A 15733-nucleotide genomic window follows, 5' to 3' on the forward strand; every position below is an offset into this window, starting at 1 on the left:
CAGATGGGTCAGGAGAGGTCAGCCGAGGAGTGACAGCCGAAGAGATCTTACAGTTCCAAGGGTCTTGTAGTACCGCGGGTGGCACCAGTGGGCAGCAACCTCTGGGTTCTCTGAGCCTCTGTCCAGGTGTGCACGGCTGTCCCTCTGAGCTCGAGGCGAAGGCTTTACGCCTTGTCCTCCTTTCTGCCCCCGTGGATAGACACCCCAGACCCCGTCCCTTAGTGGCGCTCTCGTGGCCGTGCGTTCACCGACACTGCCTCTCGCCCCGTGTCGCTGGTTCCTTACGCATCCTGGCCAAGCCGCAGCCACCCTCACCAGGCCTCCTGCAGACCCTTCTGCTCTGAGCTTAGGATTTGCTAGATTTGGCAAAGAATCCAGGACCCCCAGTTACACGTGAGTTTCAGGTAAACACAGGATAATTTTTCAGTGTAAGTGTACTCTACAGAAGGTTTGGGACACACTTATACTAGAATGTCGGTCATTGTTTATCTTCGGTTTAACGGATATGCCGTATTGTATGTGGCAGCCCTGCGGAGCTCCGTGTGGTATCAGTTTAGGGGTGTCCCTATGGCTTCTCGTGTGCTGTGGATTGGCCCACGTGAGCCTGGGAGAGACTAGAGAGGTGGTCGTGCAATGGACTTTGAAAGTCACCTGCAGTGAGTGACAAAGGCATTCGTCCATGGCCTTCACACCCTGGACCCCACTCTGCTTTGTCCTCCCCCCATCTCCCGTGTGTCCCTCAGCGAAGACCCCCTCTTCTTCTGGCCTGGCTGGTCTCCTTGTCCCAACCCCCACCCTCTCAGGCCATGTGCAGCTCACATCAGCCCCTTCCTTGCCACCTGGGATGCCTTCTTGCTGTTCTCATCCGCGAAGCCCTTCCTGGGACCAGGTTCTAGAGGCTGGGGACCGAACCCCAGTCTTTGCATTTCCTCAGAACTGAGGACAGGGCCTTTCTTCCCAGGGATTTTAGAAAACATCCAGAAAAACTTGGAATAAGCATTTTCTACCAGATTTCTTGAAGAGCCAAGAGCTTTGCCCCACCTTCCAGCAGCTGGGGGCCCCTTCAAGCTCCCCTGGATGACATGGGAGGAAGAATCTCCTCTCTGAGGCATTCACGCTGCTCTTTGGGGAGAAGGGAGCACCTCCGTAGCAGAGCCCTCCCCCCCCAGCAGCACCCTTCAGATCTCGGGGGGTAGGCACCGGGTTCGGCAGACTGCTCCCTCGGGACAGGAGGTAGGGGTGATGGCAAGTGTTCGGGCCATTACTGGGCATGTGCGGAGGTCAGCTGAGGGCTCCGGGATGCGGAGCCGGTGTGCGGCTCTGACGGCGCAGGAGCCTGCTGCTCAGCACCGTTCTGTGCTCGTGGCCCGCGCAGACGGGCCCCCTGCCTGCCGTGACCCTCAGCCTTGCCCGCAAGCTGGTTCCACATCCGTTAGAGACGAGGACACCGGAGTGTGGGGCGGGGCAGGGGCTGAACGCAGCGCGGCCCCCCGCATGAGGCCGTGAGCGTGGACGGGGTGCGTGGTGAGGGGGTCGAGGGCAGGGCCCTGGAGGGGCGGCCCCGCTCATGCCGCTGCGCTTCGTGCCCGCAGGTCCGCCTGGCTGCAGCCGTGCTGCGGGAAGAGAGCGGCCGCGTGGCAGGTGTTTCTGCTCAGTGCCAGTGTCAACAGCCTCCTGGTGGCCTGTGTAGTGCTGGTGGTGACGCTGCTGACCCTGGAGCTGCTGATCGACGTAAAGCTTCTCCAGTGTGAGTAGCGGGGCGGATGCACGTGGCCCATGCGTGGTTCGGTGTGCGGCGCACGCCCACCAGGGGGCCCGCGCCAGGGAGGGCTCCTGGCAGCTTCTGTCACCCCCAGCATCACTTCGTCCCTCTCCACCCAGTGTGGCCACTTTCGTGCCCCTCCCCACATTCCACTGTCCAGAACCAAGGAGATACAGGTGTTGGGGACCCCCGTATGCACTTTATACAAATTGTTTCCGTTTGGAATTTTCCAGGTCGGACTTTTCCGTAGCTTAATGAGAGTTCCCACGTGTGGAGGTGTGTCACCTCGTCGTAGCTGACGACGGTAGCCAGTGACAACTTGATCCCCTGTGTTTTTGTCCAGTATAAGTGGCCGGTGTCACTCACATGTAACGTGACCGTTCAGAAAGCCCTTTTCTGTACGTTTGAGCCTAGCAGCCCTGTGAGGCGGGCGAGGCCGGAGTCATTCATGTTCTAGACAAGGGAATCAGGGTTTTGGTAAGTTAGGGCCTTGCCAGGCGGGAAGTCCTGAGGCCGGGACTAAAGGCCACCAGTCCACTCGCCCAGGGGGCCAGTTGTGCTCCCACCGTAGGTCCTTGTGCTGTTCGTCCTGGGTCACGGTTCGTGATGGCCGGTGGCTCGTCTGGACTCCACGGCAGCTTGGCTTCAGCGGAGGGCCCGCCTGCTGCCCCCACCCTTGCGGACCCCTGTTTGGTGCCCTGGGGTGGGAGGGCTGACTTTTGGCTCTGGGCGAGTGATGAGTCATTCTGTAGAGCTCCTGGTTCCCACATTTCCCCGGTTCAGAAGCTGGACCTTTCCGTTCCTGCCGTTGGCCACACCCAGGACCATAGGTCCAGCCACTCCAAACCCATCAGTCATCTTGGATTTGATTTCTCAAATGTCCCCAGTCCCTTTAACTGCAGCCTCCACATTCAGGGTTTCTCCCAAGTCCTACCAGCGTCCCCACTCTAAGAATGATGGGAGTATAGAGTGACTTTTGTCCGATCAGCCTCGCTGGGTTGTGTGCAGCTGGTGGCCCCTTGGTTCCAGTGAAAACATCTTTGGGCATAAAGTCCCCAGCACTGGGTTATGCTCAGCCTGTCTTCAGTTAAACCGTGCTGCGTGCTTCCCCTCCCGCACACCTGTGCGGCTGCTTTTTCTGAGTCTGACCGTGACGGAGGCCGTCCTTCCCTTGGGCACTCAGTTCTCCGGCTGCGACAGGTGTCGAGTGGGACCGAGAACCTGGCTGACACAGGAATGTTGCTTAAAATTAAGTATCCAGGAGATCGATTTTGTTGGGAGATCCAATAGCAGCTCATAAAAGGCATCTTAAATTCCATCAAACGCACAATGAGATTTATGGCTCTTTTAAAGCAAACCGTAAAAAAAGGCACAGGAATTCATTTGTGAAATAATGAGAGAGGTTATACTTTCAGAATCACCTGGGAGTCACGTGGGACTAGGCCTCTCGGTTGCCACTGGTATTCATGTGGCTGGGATGGAAGGGGTCATGGCAGTTCCTGGCTCATCTTCAAGGGTCATGTCCGCCCCATGCCAGGGGCCAGAAGCCCCCACCGGGAGCGTGCACCACCCCTTCTCCTCCCCGAGCACACTCCGGGGCCTGCTTTCCGCTCCCCAGGGCCAGACTGCCCTCCCGGCTCCCGGCGTTTTTCTGGCCCCCAGGGGACTTCGAGCTGCGTGCTGGGCCAGGCCGGGCCAGGCTGGCGCATTCTCAGCAGCAGCCCTGCAGCCCGTGTGGGCCCCTCTGCCCTAGGGTGCCCTGCGCTATTTCTTTTAGGCCTGTCCTCTGGGAGCGTTCCCTGCTGCCCGCTCTCCCTCAGAGCCCACCTGGCCCTTGTCTTGAGCCCCGCGCCCTGCTTCGGGCCCACCACCTGACGAACTGCGCCCTCCCCGGGCAAGGCGCTGGCCGTGGCTCCTGTGTGTAAACGGGCCTTCCAGACCAATGCGTCCACCCCAAGGGCTGCTCGCTGGCAGGTGGGTGGCAGCCGTCCGTGGCCGACCACTCTTCCCCGCAGACACTCTGGTGTCTGGAAGGCCAGCGCAACAACCGAGAAACACAGCAGACCCCAGCTGCTCACTGTGCCACTTTCAAGAGGCCGGTGTCCCCAACCGTCAGCTCCTCCTTCCAGTCCTCCCTTCTGCCTGCTTTCTGAGACACCGGCTGCCACTGCCGCCTCTCCTCTCACTGTGCAGGGTGAAAGGTCGCAGTAAGCTTGCCGTGGCCCCACCAGCATGCAGGGCACCGGGGGACGAACCATGGTGGGGACTTGCGGCAGCTCATCTCGACCTGACGTGCTGCCCATCCGGGCGCAGAAGCCACGGTGCCTCCCGTGGGCCCCTCTGCCGTTTTCCCAGGACGCAGAGCCCGTCAGGCCGAGGGGCAGAGCTAGGACTCAGAGCGGCGGCCGGCGGAGGTGGGGGGCTGGCCAGGGAGAGGACGGCGTCCCCCTCACCGCCGTCGCATGCGCCACTTAGAGCCGCCCTGCGAGTCCTCTGGCCCGAGTCATCCAGATCGAAACGTCCACACGAGCCCCTGTGTCCCAGGCTGGGGAGCCCCTCGACCGATGCACTCGAGTCCTTGCTCCTGAAAGCGGCCCCCATTACTGTGTTTCAGTTTCCAGCGCGTTCCAGTTTGCTGGCGTAATTCACTGGATCAGTCTGGCCATCCTCTCCGTGTTCTTCTCAGAGGTGAGTCAAGACTGGGTCCTGGGGTCCTCTCCGGAGAGACCACGCTTTATCGTCTAGACATTTGTGGGTGTCAGGCCTTCCGTGCGCCCTCGAGGCTGCAGCGAGGGAAACGCAAAACAGGGAGGCGAGTTTCGTGCTTGAGATGCAGTGGGGAGCAGCTGTGACCCACCAGGGAGGCTGGGCCCCGGCAGGTGGCCCCGAGCTGTCCCAGAGGATGAGCAGGTGGTGTCCAGGTGAAGGGTGGGCGATGCCGTCGTGCAGGCGAGACTGTGCGTCGTGGGAGAGCCAGTCGTTCGTGTGGTCAGTGAGGAGCCGGGGCCTGGAGGTGGGGAGAACAGTGAGGGCACTGTTGCCGTGGTGCTGGGTGCACCGTGGCCTCCCTCCGGGCGGAAAAGGTAATTGCAGGGCTGGGCAGTGGACTCGACTGGGTGCTGTGAGGTGTCTGGGGTCTGGCTAGGCCGAGAGCTATGCCCCTTCCGTGCGAGCAGAGGGACATGTGTCTGCAGTGGGCGATCGGGGAGTGTGGGTGCCCTTCACCGTCGCTAGCTGGCTGGTCAGGCCTCGTCCATATGCTTCCTGTGAGGTCAGAGGGAATAGCTCCTGTGTACTGGGTTTTGGTGGGAGCAGAGAGCCTCATGGGACTGACGAGCGTGGACACCAGGATCCTGGCACGTCCTTCTGCCTTTGCATGGGGCGAGGGACACTTCTGAGCAGTTCCCAGCTGTCACCGTGACACCCTGGCCTGCGTTTCGGGGGGCTGCTGCAGCAGGTGTCCTGGGGAGGGTGGGAAGACTGGACTTTATGCTGTCTGGAGTTTATGTGGAAATCCCATTCTTCCTAACAGAGCGGGCAGCTGGCCCAAGTCAGCTGGCCACTGCCCCTCGGTACCCATGTCCCCTACCCCCATGGCCACGGGCCCACGTTAGCCCACCCCGGACGCCAGGGGCCTCTCAGTGCAGTCAGCAAGCACAGGAGAAAGGCAGAGCACACTGGGGAGGGGCGTGCACGTGCACGCGCGCACACGCGCACACGCGCACACGCAGCAGGGGGCCGCCACCCCAAGGGACGGGCCCCGGGTCCCAGAGCAGAGTGGGAGACACTCTGGAGAGCGGTGATGTGGGCGGAGGCGTGGGGTAGACAATGCTTTGTGATGCGGTCGCGGAGCCCGGCGCGTCAGTCCAGGACCCTGCGTGGGGAGCAGGAGGCGCAGAGCATTCGGCCGCGGCCCCTGTGGCCTGTGGAGTCAGCTGACGAGCCTGGGCCGAGGCTCAGACCGAGGGGCGGGTCCCGGGAACGTCCCAAGCAGCTCGCTGAGACCATTGCCCCGAAGGTGCCTTGGCCTCCAGGACAGAGCCCCCTCCCAGCCTGCCACCCCTTTAAGGGCCCTGCATGCCCTGGCCCCTCTGCCCCTCCCCGCCGTTCCCTTCTACCAACACCTGGGCCGTGGCCAGATGTCCCCTGGATGCAGACCTTGGAAAATGTGCCATGTGTCTGCGGCTGCCAACAGGAATGTTTAATCAGGTGCTGCGGCTCTTCCCTCGGTCCCTCTGCTTTGGTTTTATTGGCTTTTCAGAATTTATCACCCGATGTTAACTTGCCATTCCCTTCCTGCCACTGCCTGAGACGAGCCACCTGCAACAGATGAGCCCCTGTGCAGAGGGACGTCAGCCTCAGACCCACACCTGCTCCTGCTCCCACCCAGCTGGGGAGGGGCAGAGGGGAGGGCGGGGGCCTGGGGAGAATGGCTGCACCCAGGATTAGGGACCTTGTCGAAGACCATGAGGGTGGGGTGCAGCAGTAACGGGGGGTGACGGGAGTCCCCGCCCGGCACACCCTGCCCTGTGTGAGCCGAGGGGCTGGGGCTCTCCTGACGAGGCAGCTGGCTTCTCCGCGTCTCAGGTGCCCGGGACCCCAGGACCCGAGCGGGCTTGGAGAGGTCCCCCCACCCTGCGCCCCCCAGAGGGCCTGTGTGCTGCTCACAGTGACGGGGCTCCTCTCGGGAGAAGGGCCAGGGGTCAGGGGACCCAGGCTCCTTTTAACGGCAGCTGTGAGGGCTACTTCCTCCCTGACACGGCCTCCCAGAGCTGCCCTGGGTCTTGAGGGAGCCCGGGCGCTGTTAGCTGGGCCGTGCGCCCAGCGAGGGCCATTGCCAAACCACACTGGGCCAGGGCCTTGTTTTCCCGCATCCGCAGCCACCCCAAGATTTTGGGTCCACGAGGGGCTCCTCTCCTGCCTGCTGCTCCTCCTGGGGGTCCCTGGTGAGCTCTGTCATCAGACAGGCACGAGGGTGGTGATGTGCTTTGTGCTCTGAGAGTTGAGGGTGCATCTGTGTCCCCTCAGTGTCTGACGAGAACGCCAGTTTGGCCACTGACTCGCTTTGTGGCCTTAGGCGAGTCACTGTCCGTCTGTGTGCCTCTGCTGCCCCAGCTTTAACAGGAGGGATTCAGACCTGTCCTTGACAGTGGATGACTGTGAGTGACTCGTCTTGGTCCCAGGCAGGGCGCCAGGCTCGCACAGGACCCTCTAATACCCTGTGGGTGAGGACACCCTGCCTGGGGCAGCGGCCTTGGAGTGACTTGCCCAGGGTGTTAAGGGTTAGCCATTCACGCGTGCTTCACCGTGAACCTCACGGCGTCTGTCCTCTGCCCGCGCCAGGGCAAAGGAGAGGGGTTAGACAGTGTCTCCTGAGCCTTCACGGGGTCAGGCACGTAGTCAGCACAGGTTCAGTGGAGTGCTGGAGAGGGGGTGACGTTCCAGGGGCCGTAGGAGCTCCAAGGGAAGAGGCACTGAGCCCGGGACTCGTGGGAGAGCTTCACGGGGGCGACGTCGGAGCCGAGGGCAGAGGACAGGGAGGGGAGAGAAAGGGGAAAGGGCCGTGCTGGTCAGCCCAGCGGCCGAGTCGCCGTAACGAGCACACTGCACAGCACCAGGCAGGCTTCACCCTGCCTCCTAGAAGGCCTGGCTCTGCACACAGGCGACGCTGACGTGGTGGCTGGTGGCCGGTGGGGCTGGCATCCTCCTGTCTTGCCACCCCGTCTCCCTCACGGGAGACAGCTCCCCAGCCCGGCTCCACCCCCCACAGCCTCGGGTTTGGGGGAGGAAAGGAGGAAGGGGGCCTGACCCCTGACTCGCACAGCCCAGAAGCTGTGCACGGGGCTTCTGCTCAGGCCGTGGCCCGAATGGGGTTGCGTGGCCACTGCTGGCCGCAGGGGAGTCTGGGAAGTAGTGTGTCCAGCTGGGTGGCCGTGCCCGAGCCCCGGTTGTTGTGTAGGAAGAGATGGGGGAGGGAGTCTTGGGCAGGCCGCAGCAAGCCAAGTCCAGGCCCGAGCAGCAAGGGCTTGCGTGTTTGTGTTTGCAAGTGGTCCATGGTGCGATGGGTGCAGGAGATGACCCTGGAGAGGGAGGCCGGCTCTGAGCATCGTTCCAGGGGGCCTGGACCGTGTTCCTGGGTTCCGGGGGCAGTGACCAGAACTTCCTGTCTCGCTTCCTCTCCTCAGACCGTTCTCCGGATTGTGGTGCTCGGGATCTGGGATTACATCGAGAACAAAATAGAGGTAAGGAGCAGCGCCCACCCCCAAAGCCAGCTTCCCCAGATGCCGGGAGCCGTCACCGTCCCGTCCGTCCTGGGCTGGGAGCTGGTGCTAGGGCGCTGCCCCCACGGTCGATGCAGGGGTCTCCGGAGGGCGGTGGGCGGCAGATTGAGAAAGTGCCCAGCAAAGGGACGTCTAGTTCCCAGTGAGGTTCTGCAGACTTCTCGCTTATTCTTGGTCCCTTCGCAAAGCTTTCAGATGTTTTGAAACACGTGAGTCCGCCCTGAAGTGGCCCCACGGTTCGAGAGCTGAGCCAACACGGCAGAGGCGCTGCTCAGCCTGGGGTCTCAGAGCGAGCCGGCTGCTCTGCCTTCTGAACGGGGGTGGACGGGTGCTCTAGGTAGGGGTGCGGCTGTCACACAGCGCAAGGCGTCTCCACTGCCCACTCCCCCCTCAGCTCCCACCCACTTCTAGCCCCTTTAACTGGGAGTAGACGGAGGGCCGGGCCTGTGCAGGTCTCAGGCAAGGCCAGGCTGGAGCAGCAGGTGGCAGGTCAGGGCTGAACCACAGAGGCTGCGCCGCTCCCTCTCACCCTGCCTCCCTGCGGATCGAGACGGGAGGTGGGCTCTGGGCACCTGCTGCCCAGGAGGAGGGTGCTGCCTTCAGCCCAACTGATGTGAGGGTTTTAGTGTGACTGCGGGCCCGTCCTGAGATGGGGCACAATGTGGAGCAGAGTGCTTGGGGGCGTGGCTCCGAGGAGCTCAGGAAGGCTGAGGAGCAGCGGGTGGGGGCCTCCGATGGGTGGACAGGAGGAGGAGTGGACCAGAAGCAGCCCCTTGGCCTGGCCTGGTCTCTGGTTGGGGACGTTCAGGACGACCCAGGGCACTGAAGTCGCCTCCTCTGCCAGGTGTTTGACGGGGCGGTGATCATCCTGTCTGTGGCCCCGATGGTGGCATCCACTGTGGCCAACGGGCCCCGGAGCCCCTGGGACGCCATCAGCCTCATCATCATGCTGCGGATCTGGCGGGTGAAGAGGGTCATTGATGGTGAGTGGCCTGAAAGGGGTCAGCAGGGCCGGCGGGGTGACAGGTGGCTGCTCCGGAAACCGGAGCTCTCAACCGAGGGGAGAGAGGCCCTGCGACACAGCAGATGAGAGGTCGCCCGGGCCGCGTCGGAGGTGGCGGGGGAGACTCGGGCTGCTCCTTCAGTGACAGGTGTTCAGAAACAGCTCACACGCGGCCCAGACGCCACACGCAGACGCTTGTGTTCAGAGGTCACGTCTTCATCCGATGTGACTTTACTGTTTGCCTGGATGGCGGCCCTTCACCTGAGAGCTGATGGCAGGGCCTGGCGTGTGGAAGACCAGCCGCACATCTGCCCTGTCCCACTGACTTCGTCCAGGTCACCGGCCAAGGCGTTGCTCCCTGCAGGGTCTGTCTCTTTTCCGTGTCCACCAAGAACGAGCTGGGCGTCCTGCAGACCTGCCAGCCTGCAGACAGCCAGCGTCAGCGCAGTGCTTGGTTTCAGCTCCAGCTCCCATCAGCTCCAGTGACAGCTGCTCCCGCCCCTGGGACCCACTGTCAGGGCTCTGCCCTCTGTTGCCTGTGCTGCCTCGGGCAGAGGCCGCCCGCTGCTCCGGTCTCACCTGGAGAGCTGGGCCTTGGCCGCTGGCTCACGTTTCCGGAAGGTGGTGACAGACCAGAGTGTGCCCCTCAGAGGAAACGAGAAAGCTTGTCTCCGAGGAACAGTGTGGGTACCGGGTGGTACAGAGCCACCCGCGGACAGGCTGGTCCACCTCTTAGGACCTAGGAGGCCAGAGGCCAGGGGGCCATGGAGGGGCAAGGCACGACAGGGAGGTCGTTTAGACGACGGTTCCCAAGTATTTTTGGTTTTTATTTTTTGATTTTGTGGTTTGTTTTTTTTTTTTTTTTTTAGTAGCAAAGCCCTTCTGCAAAATCTTATGCAGATATTTATTTGTGTGAAAAGTGGATTGAAATAACTAGAAAGTAGAGCTGTTTTTGACGTGGAGTGAGGGGCCCAGAGCCCACCTCTTTGCCTGCTCCCCGGCCCCCCACGGCATCGCTAAGGACCTTGCAGCCTCTGGAGCAGTTTCCAAAGCACTGGGGGAGACCGTCGCTGCGATCCACCGAGCACACCTGTGCAGCACGGAGACTGCGATGTCGCTGCAGCCCTGGATTTTGGTTGCAAAGGACAGAAACTGGCCATGAGGGCACCCCAACAGTATTTGCCCAGTGGGTACAAGGCAGGAAGGATGGCCTCTGGGGTCTCTGATCCCCAGGACTGGGCACCCTCCCCCTGGTCCCCACTCTCATGTCACACCCTGTAAACACTGGGGTTTGGCGTGCTGTCAGGGAGCCTCTGGTCTGGAGCCTTCCTTACGCGGGGGTGTGGTTGGACCCAGCTTTGGAAGGCCCAAGCCAGAATTCTCTGGGAGGTCATCCAGTCCATCCCTCTCACCGGACAGATGAAGAAACTGAGACCAAGAAGGTTGATGGTTATACAGCAAAGCAGGCTCTGAGCCAGAGGTGGAGCTGGGACCCCAGAGGCCACCAGTGCCCGCCCAGCTGTTGCACAGGCCTATCTGTGCAGGGCCCTGTCCTGCGCCCTGTCCTCCAGCGGGCCCACCCCGCTGGGCAGAAACCACGCCTCCTCGCCTACTTCTGCAGCTGGGCAGCTGCGGGCAGCTGCACACCCCGCTCAGTGGGCCTGGACAGTCCTGCGTGGAGCTCGTCCCAGCGGCCCCTGCTCCCGGCACGCCAGCCTCCCGCTGGGCCTGCACTGCGGGAAGCGAGGGCGCTAACCCGCCGCTCTGCCCTGGGCGTGAGCTGACTGCAGCTCAGACCCGAGGAGGCAGTGGCTGCGTGGGGCCTAGAGACGGGTCTTGGGGACACATGGGCTGCCCTCAGATTTGGCAGCGAACAGAAAAGTCCCGATTTCTCGTCACTTCACGATCCGTGCAGCAGCCAGGGCACAGGTGGCAGTCGGGCGGCTGGGGGTTGAGGGGCCGCGGGGGGACACAGAGCCTGGGAGAGGCGCACTGCGGGAGGTGTGCGTGCCCGCGGTTTCTGCCGGGCCCGGAGGCGGGTTCTGGGAGGTGAGAGCAGAGTGGAGGGCAGAGGCCGGGGTCGGGGCAGGAGTTGGTACCAAGGCTTCCGACGAGCCCAGAGGACTTCCCAGGGGTGGGGACGGGGCCTCGCTGGCCGGGAGAGCGTGCAGCCTGCGGGGCAGAGTCGCTTCTCCGCCCCCGGTGTGTGTGCGAGTTGTAGCACCGCGGAGGCGGCTTCTCTCCCGCGCCAGTCTGCCGGCGACGGTCCAGGCCCATGCGGCACTCCGCGGTCAGGGTCCCAGACCCCTGCCGTTGCTCTGTGGCACAAAGCCTGCTCAGCAGAGTCACCCCGCAGTTCTAGAAGGTGGCTCCAGAGCCAGCCGTCACGTCCTCACTGGGGCCAGAAAGAAGAAGGAAGGAAGGAGACACGGAGGCAACAGGAAAGCCCAGCTGCCGCTTCGTTCTGAACGTCTTCAGACGTGGTTCACGTACCGCAAAACTCACCCATTCGAAGTGCAGTTCCGTGGCTTCAGTACGTTCGTGTAGTTGTGCGAACGTCAGCAGCATCCGAGTTTACAGCATTTATCGCGTTCCGAAGGAAAAGGCCCTCCCCGTGAGCCGTTGCCCCCCACGGCCTGCTCAGCCCCGGGCCGCCGCCAGTGTGCTCTGTGTCTTGAGAGGTTGGCAACTCCCGCCGTTCCCTGTGGGCGCTGCCTCGTGGCCTGCGGTCGCTGTCTGGCTCCCTCGGCAGGCACGAGGCTTCCAGGGTCGCTCGTGTCGTGTCGTGTGTCGGCACTTTACTGCCTGCGACGGCGGAATGGTATGCGTTGCGTAGACACGCCACGTTCTGTTGGTTGTCAGTGGACGGGCGTTGAGGTGGTTTCCACAGGGGCTGCTGTGAACGTGCAGGCCCAGGTTTTTCTGTGGACGCGGTTCTGTTTCCTCTAGGTGCCTGTGGACTTGCTGGGCCGTGTGGTCACTCTTTGTCTAGCGTTTTGAAAAACTGCCAGCCTTTTTCCCACAGTGGCACCGCAACCCTCCTCCCGTGGGCAGCGAGCTTCCGCGCCCTCCCCAGCCCTGGCCGCCTTCTGAGGAAGGCTCCCGAAGCTTCCGCCCACGCCTGCCCTTGCGTCCCAGTGTCCAGAGCGTGGTCTCGTGGCTGCAGCAAGACTGGAAGACGCCGTCCTTTTCCACGCACACAGCCAAGACTTAGGGCCGTCACCGGGCAGGGAGGGAGACGGAGGTCCTCACTGCAGGGGAGGGGTCCAGCCCTCACGCCCTTTCTGGATGCTCTCAGGCACCTGGACGTCCCCCGACCCCTGCCCCCAGACCGTCCAGGAGCTGTGCCTGGGCCTGACCTGCTGCTGGCTGAATGCCGGGGCCGGACCCTCCCCAGGCCGAGCCGTGCACCGCCCGGGCCTTCACGGGGCTGTCTTGTCTTCCAGCGTACGTCCTGCCTGTGAAGGTGGAGATGGAAATGGCCATCCAGCAGTACGAGAAGGCCAAGGTCATCCAAGACGAGCAGCTGGAGAGGCTGACGCAGATCTGCCAGGAACAAGGGGTAAGGCGCGACAACTCTGGTTCTGTCCACTTCTGTCCGGGGCTGAGGAAACTGGTGGTGCCTAACGAGGTCAGAGAGCGCGTCCAGCCCCTGAGAGAGGCAAGGGGAATCGAGGCCTCAAGGGGGAAGGCGTCTCTCAGGCCCCTCGTGCCTCATCCGGCCGGGCCTGACCCCGCCCCGACTCCCAGGCCAAGGTTCTCTCACTGCAGCCTGGCGACAGGTCAGCCCTCCAGCCTGAACCAGCCAAGGCGCCAGCTCAGGTCGTGAGTCTTCTTGGTACGGTGGTCTCTGAAGCAGGGGTTGAATTCTGTCCGCGGCGGCTGCCGGGCCCGTCACCGTCCAGGCTCTCCAGACAGTCCATCAGGTGCCGGCTGTGCCCTGAGCCCTCCAGGAACTGCCAAAGACGCAGACAGGTGACGGGCCCTGCGCGGCCGAGCTGGGCAGTCCAGCGGGCCAGGCAGCTGGGCCAGGAAGACGGCCTGTCCGGGGCTCGAGGCCCGGTGCCCTGCTCCATGCCCAGGGCCCCAGCCAAGTCACGCCCCTCGTCCGCCCTCAGTTCCTTCATCTGTGAGATGCGACCGGGGCCAGGGTCTTCTGTAGGGGCTCAGGGGAGGTGACTGGCGTGGCCCTGCAGCCAGGGCGCTGCTCTGTGGACGGCGCCTTGTGTGCGGGGGACGTTCTGCTGCCAGGCATGTGGGGCGGGACCACAGAGGGGATGCACCCCCAAGCAGGTGGGAACGTGTGTGTGGGGGGTGGAGCGCACGTGGCGGCCAGGTCCCTTGCCCCTGGGCTGCCGCGTGCGTGGCACCGATGCTCCGGATGGTCGGCCTGGCCCCCAGCCTCAGGCCCTGTGCCGTGGGTCTCCAGTGGCGTGTGTAGGAGCTCAGGGACGAGGACCGCCCCCTCCGCGTCCGCCGCGCTCTCCCCCTGGGACGTGTCCGTGTGAATATTTGCCGACACTTCCCTCCTCTTAGCTCTCTCTAAAAATCAACTGTATTTCAGGACGGTTTTAGGTGGATAGAAAGATCGTGAAGACGCCTTCGCTGGCGTGGCTACTGTCACAGTGAGCGGAGGTCGCTGTGTTATCCCTGAACCGTGCCTTGTTCAGGGTTCCCTCGTGTTCACCTGTGTCCTGTATCTGTCCTCGGTCCCACCCAGGATGCCACGTCCCGTTCGGCTTCCACGTCCCCTTAGGCTCCTCTCGATCCTGCAGGTCCTCAGCCCACCCCTGTTCCCGATGACCCTGGGGGGTGTTCGCAGGCTGCTCCTCTGCCGGGGTTTCTCTGACATTCTCGTGGTTAGGGTGCAGTCGGGGCTGGGGGAGGGAGCCCGCAGGTGGGACGCCCTTCTCATCAGTCACACCCAGGCGCACAGTGTCGGCGTGGCGTCACTGTTGATCTGGGCCTCGATCACCTGGCTGAGGTCGGTTTGTCACATCTGTCCACCGTAAAGATACTCTTATTCACTCAGCTTTCTAAGAAAGCTGAAATCGCTTCGTCCTGTGACCCTGGAGACTTGGGCGACGTGGTTTGCCAGGCTCACGCATCAGTATCTCGTGCCTTCTGTCGTCTTTGCCACATGGCTGCTCACGAACACAGGCCACGCCCCAGATGCCCCAGAAGCGCCTCATGTTACCAGCGGAAGGCCCTTGGAGGGCATTGCGCTCATCCTGGCTTTGGTGGGTGGCAGAGTCTGAGGTCCCGGGAGGGGGAGACTTGGTCTCAGATGGCTCGTTCCAGTGCATGTCCCTGGACCAGACTGGCCTCTGGTCTGACGGGCACAGGACCCGGTGCTTCCCTCCTTCTCATCATCTCTTTTGAGCCCCAGGCTCACCTCATCCTTAGATTCCTTCTGGAAAGGTGAGCTTCACGGGGCCCGTGGGGAGGAGGGCGCTGTCGGCCGTCCGACCATTCCTGAGCCCTGGCTGGCCTGCAGCCGGCATCCAAGACGGCACAGTCCAGCGATGGAAGAGGGGCCGGCCTCAGGCCCCCGCCTTCCACAGCCCTTCAGCTGGGAGCTCCTTCCCTCGCACTTTTAGCTCACTGTCTGCCTGGATCCCAGCCAGAACCTTCTGAGGCATGAATCTCACTGGTGCACCGACGGTTCCAGAGGCGGGTGCTGGTTAGTGCCCTGCAGAGGGTGGGGACTTTCGTCTCTGTCCTGGCTGTGCTAGAAGTCAGAGCTGTTTTAGACGCAGCGGCTGAGTCCGTGCGATGGCAGATTCTTCCACCTCCTCTCGCGAGATGACCTCTGAGGTTTCACGTGCGTCTGGGCCCAGCCTCTAGCTCCAGTCCTGAAACATGCTCTGAAGTCCCCACTGTAACTGCTCTTTGCCCTGGAAGCCTTGCAGCAGCCGTCGGCCCACAATGCCAGTGGCACCTGGCCCACGGTTGGGGCTTGTTTCTCTTCCCTGTCGGCCGTGTGGGAGGGACAGAGGGCACTGCAGCCCTCCCTCAGCAGCGTTCTCCCTGGGGGCCCTGGGCCCGGGGCTTAATCTAGGCCGACTCAGGGCCCACCCTGCCAGAAGGCCAGTGGGACCTTCCGAGTCCCCAGGGGTGACCGTGGACCTTGGGCATGGTCCCTGACAGAGTCCCGTGCGTGCAGCCCGGCGGGATGGGAGGGGGCTCCTTCCACGGGGGTCCAGCTGGCAGGATTGCATCCCCACCCTCAGCTCCACCAGCAGCCAGCGCTCTCCCCCTAAGCTCTGGGCCTCAGGTCCTCCTGGGAAGATGGGGGAGACAAGGCTGGCATCACGAGGGTGATGAGGAGCGGCTTCCGCTGAGCGACGTCGGTCTACCTGTGTCTACACACACCTATATGTACGTGAAGTCTGTCTCACTCGAGTCCCTTGGCCAGCGTGGAGAGAGTGAAAACACTGTGTTGGTGGCCACTGACACACACACCGTCACCTACGCTCACTCTTTCAACTCGGACGGCAGAGGTTGGCAGGCTTGGCGTTATTAACCCCTGTAGCGGTGGACAGACCGAGGCCGAGAGAGGCCGCTGCTTGCCCAGTGTGCTGTGCATCGCCAGGGCGGGCTGGGGCTGGGGCTGGAGCCCGGGGCCTCGGGGCCCACCTCCCTCCCCCAGGGATGGGCCACCTGTGCAAGTCACTGTTCGGTGAG

At 62.9% G+C, this 15733-nt stretch overlaps 1 protein-coding gene across 1 annotated transcript in view; it reads left to right on the forward strand.

Annotated features, from left to right (window-relative positions):
* The window catches only part of TMEM266 (transmembrane protein 266), a 58801-nt gene that overhangs the window by 27034 nt on the left and 16034 nt on the right, over positions 1-15733 (forward strand). Inside the window, 5 exon segments of the mRNA XM_015593848.2 lie at positions 1593-1747; positions 4377-4450; positions 7948-8004; positions 8888-9026; positions 12493-12608. Of these exon segments, the coding sequence (XP_015449334.1) occupies positions 1593-1747; positions 4377-4450; positions 7948-8004; positions 8888-9026; positions 12493-12608 (541 nt within the window).

The sequence above is a fragment of the Pteropus alecto genome, unplaced genomic scaffold, assembly GCF_000325575.1.
Source record: "Pteropus alecto unplaced genomic scaffold, ASM32557v1 scaffold60, whole genome shotgun sequence".
In the NCBI taxonomy this organism is placed as follows: Eukaryota; Metazoa; Chordata; class Mammalia; order Chiroptera; family Pteropodidae; genus Pteropus; species Pteropus alecto.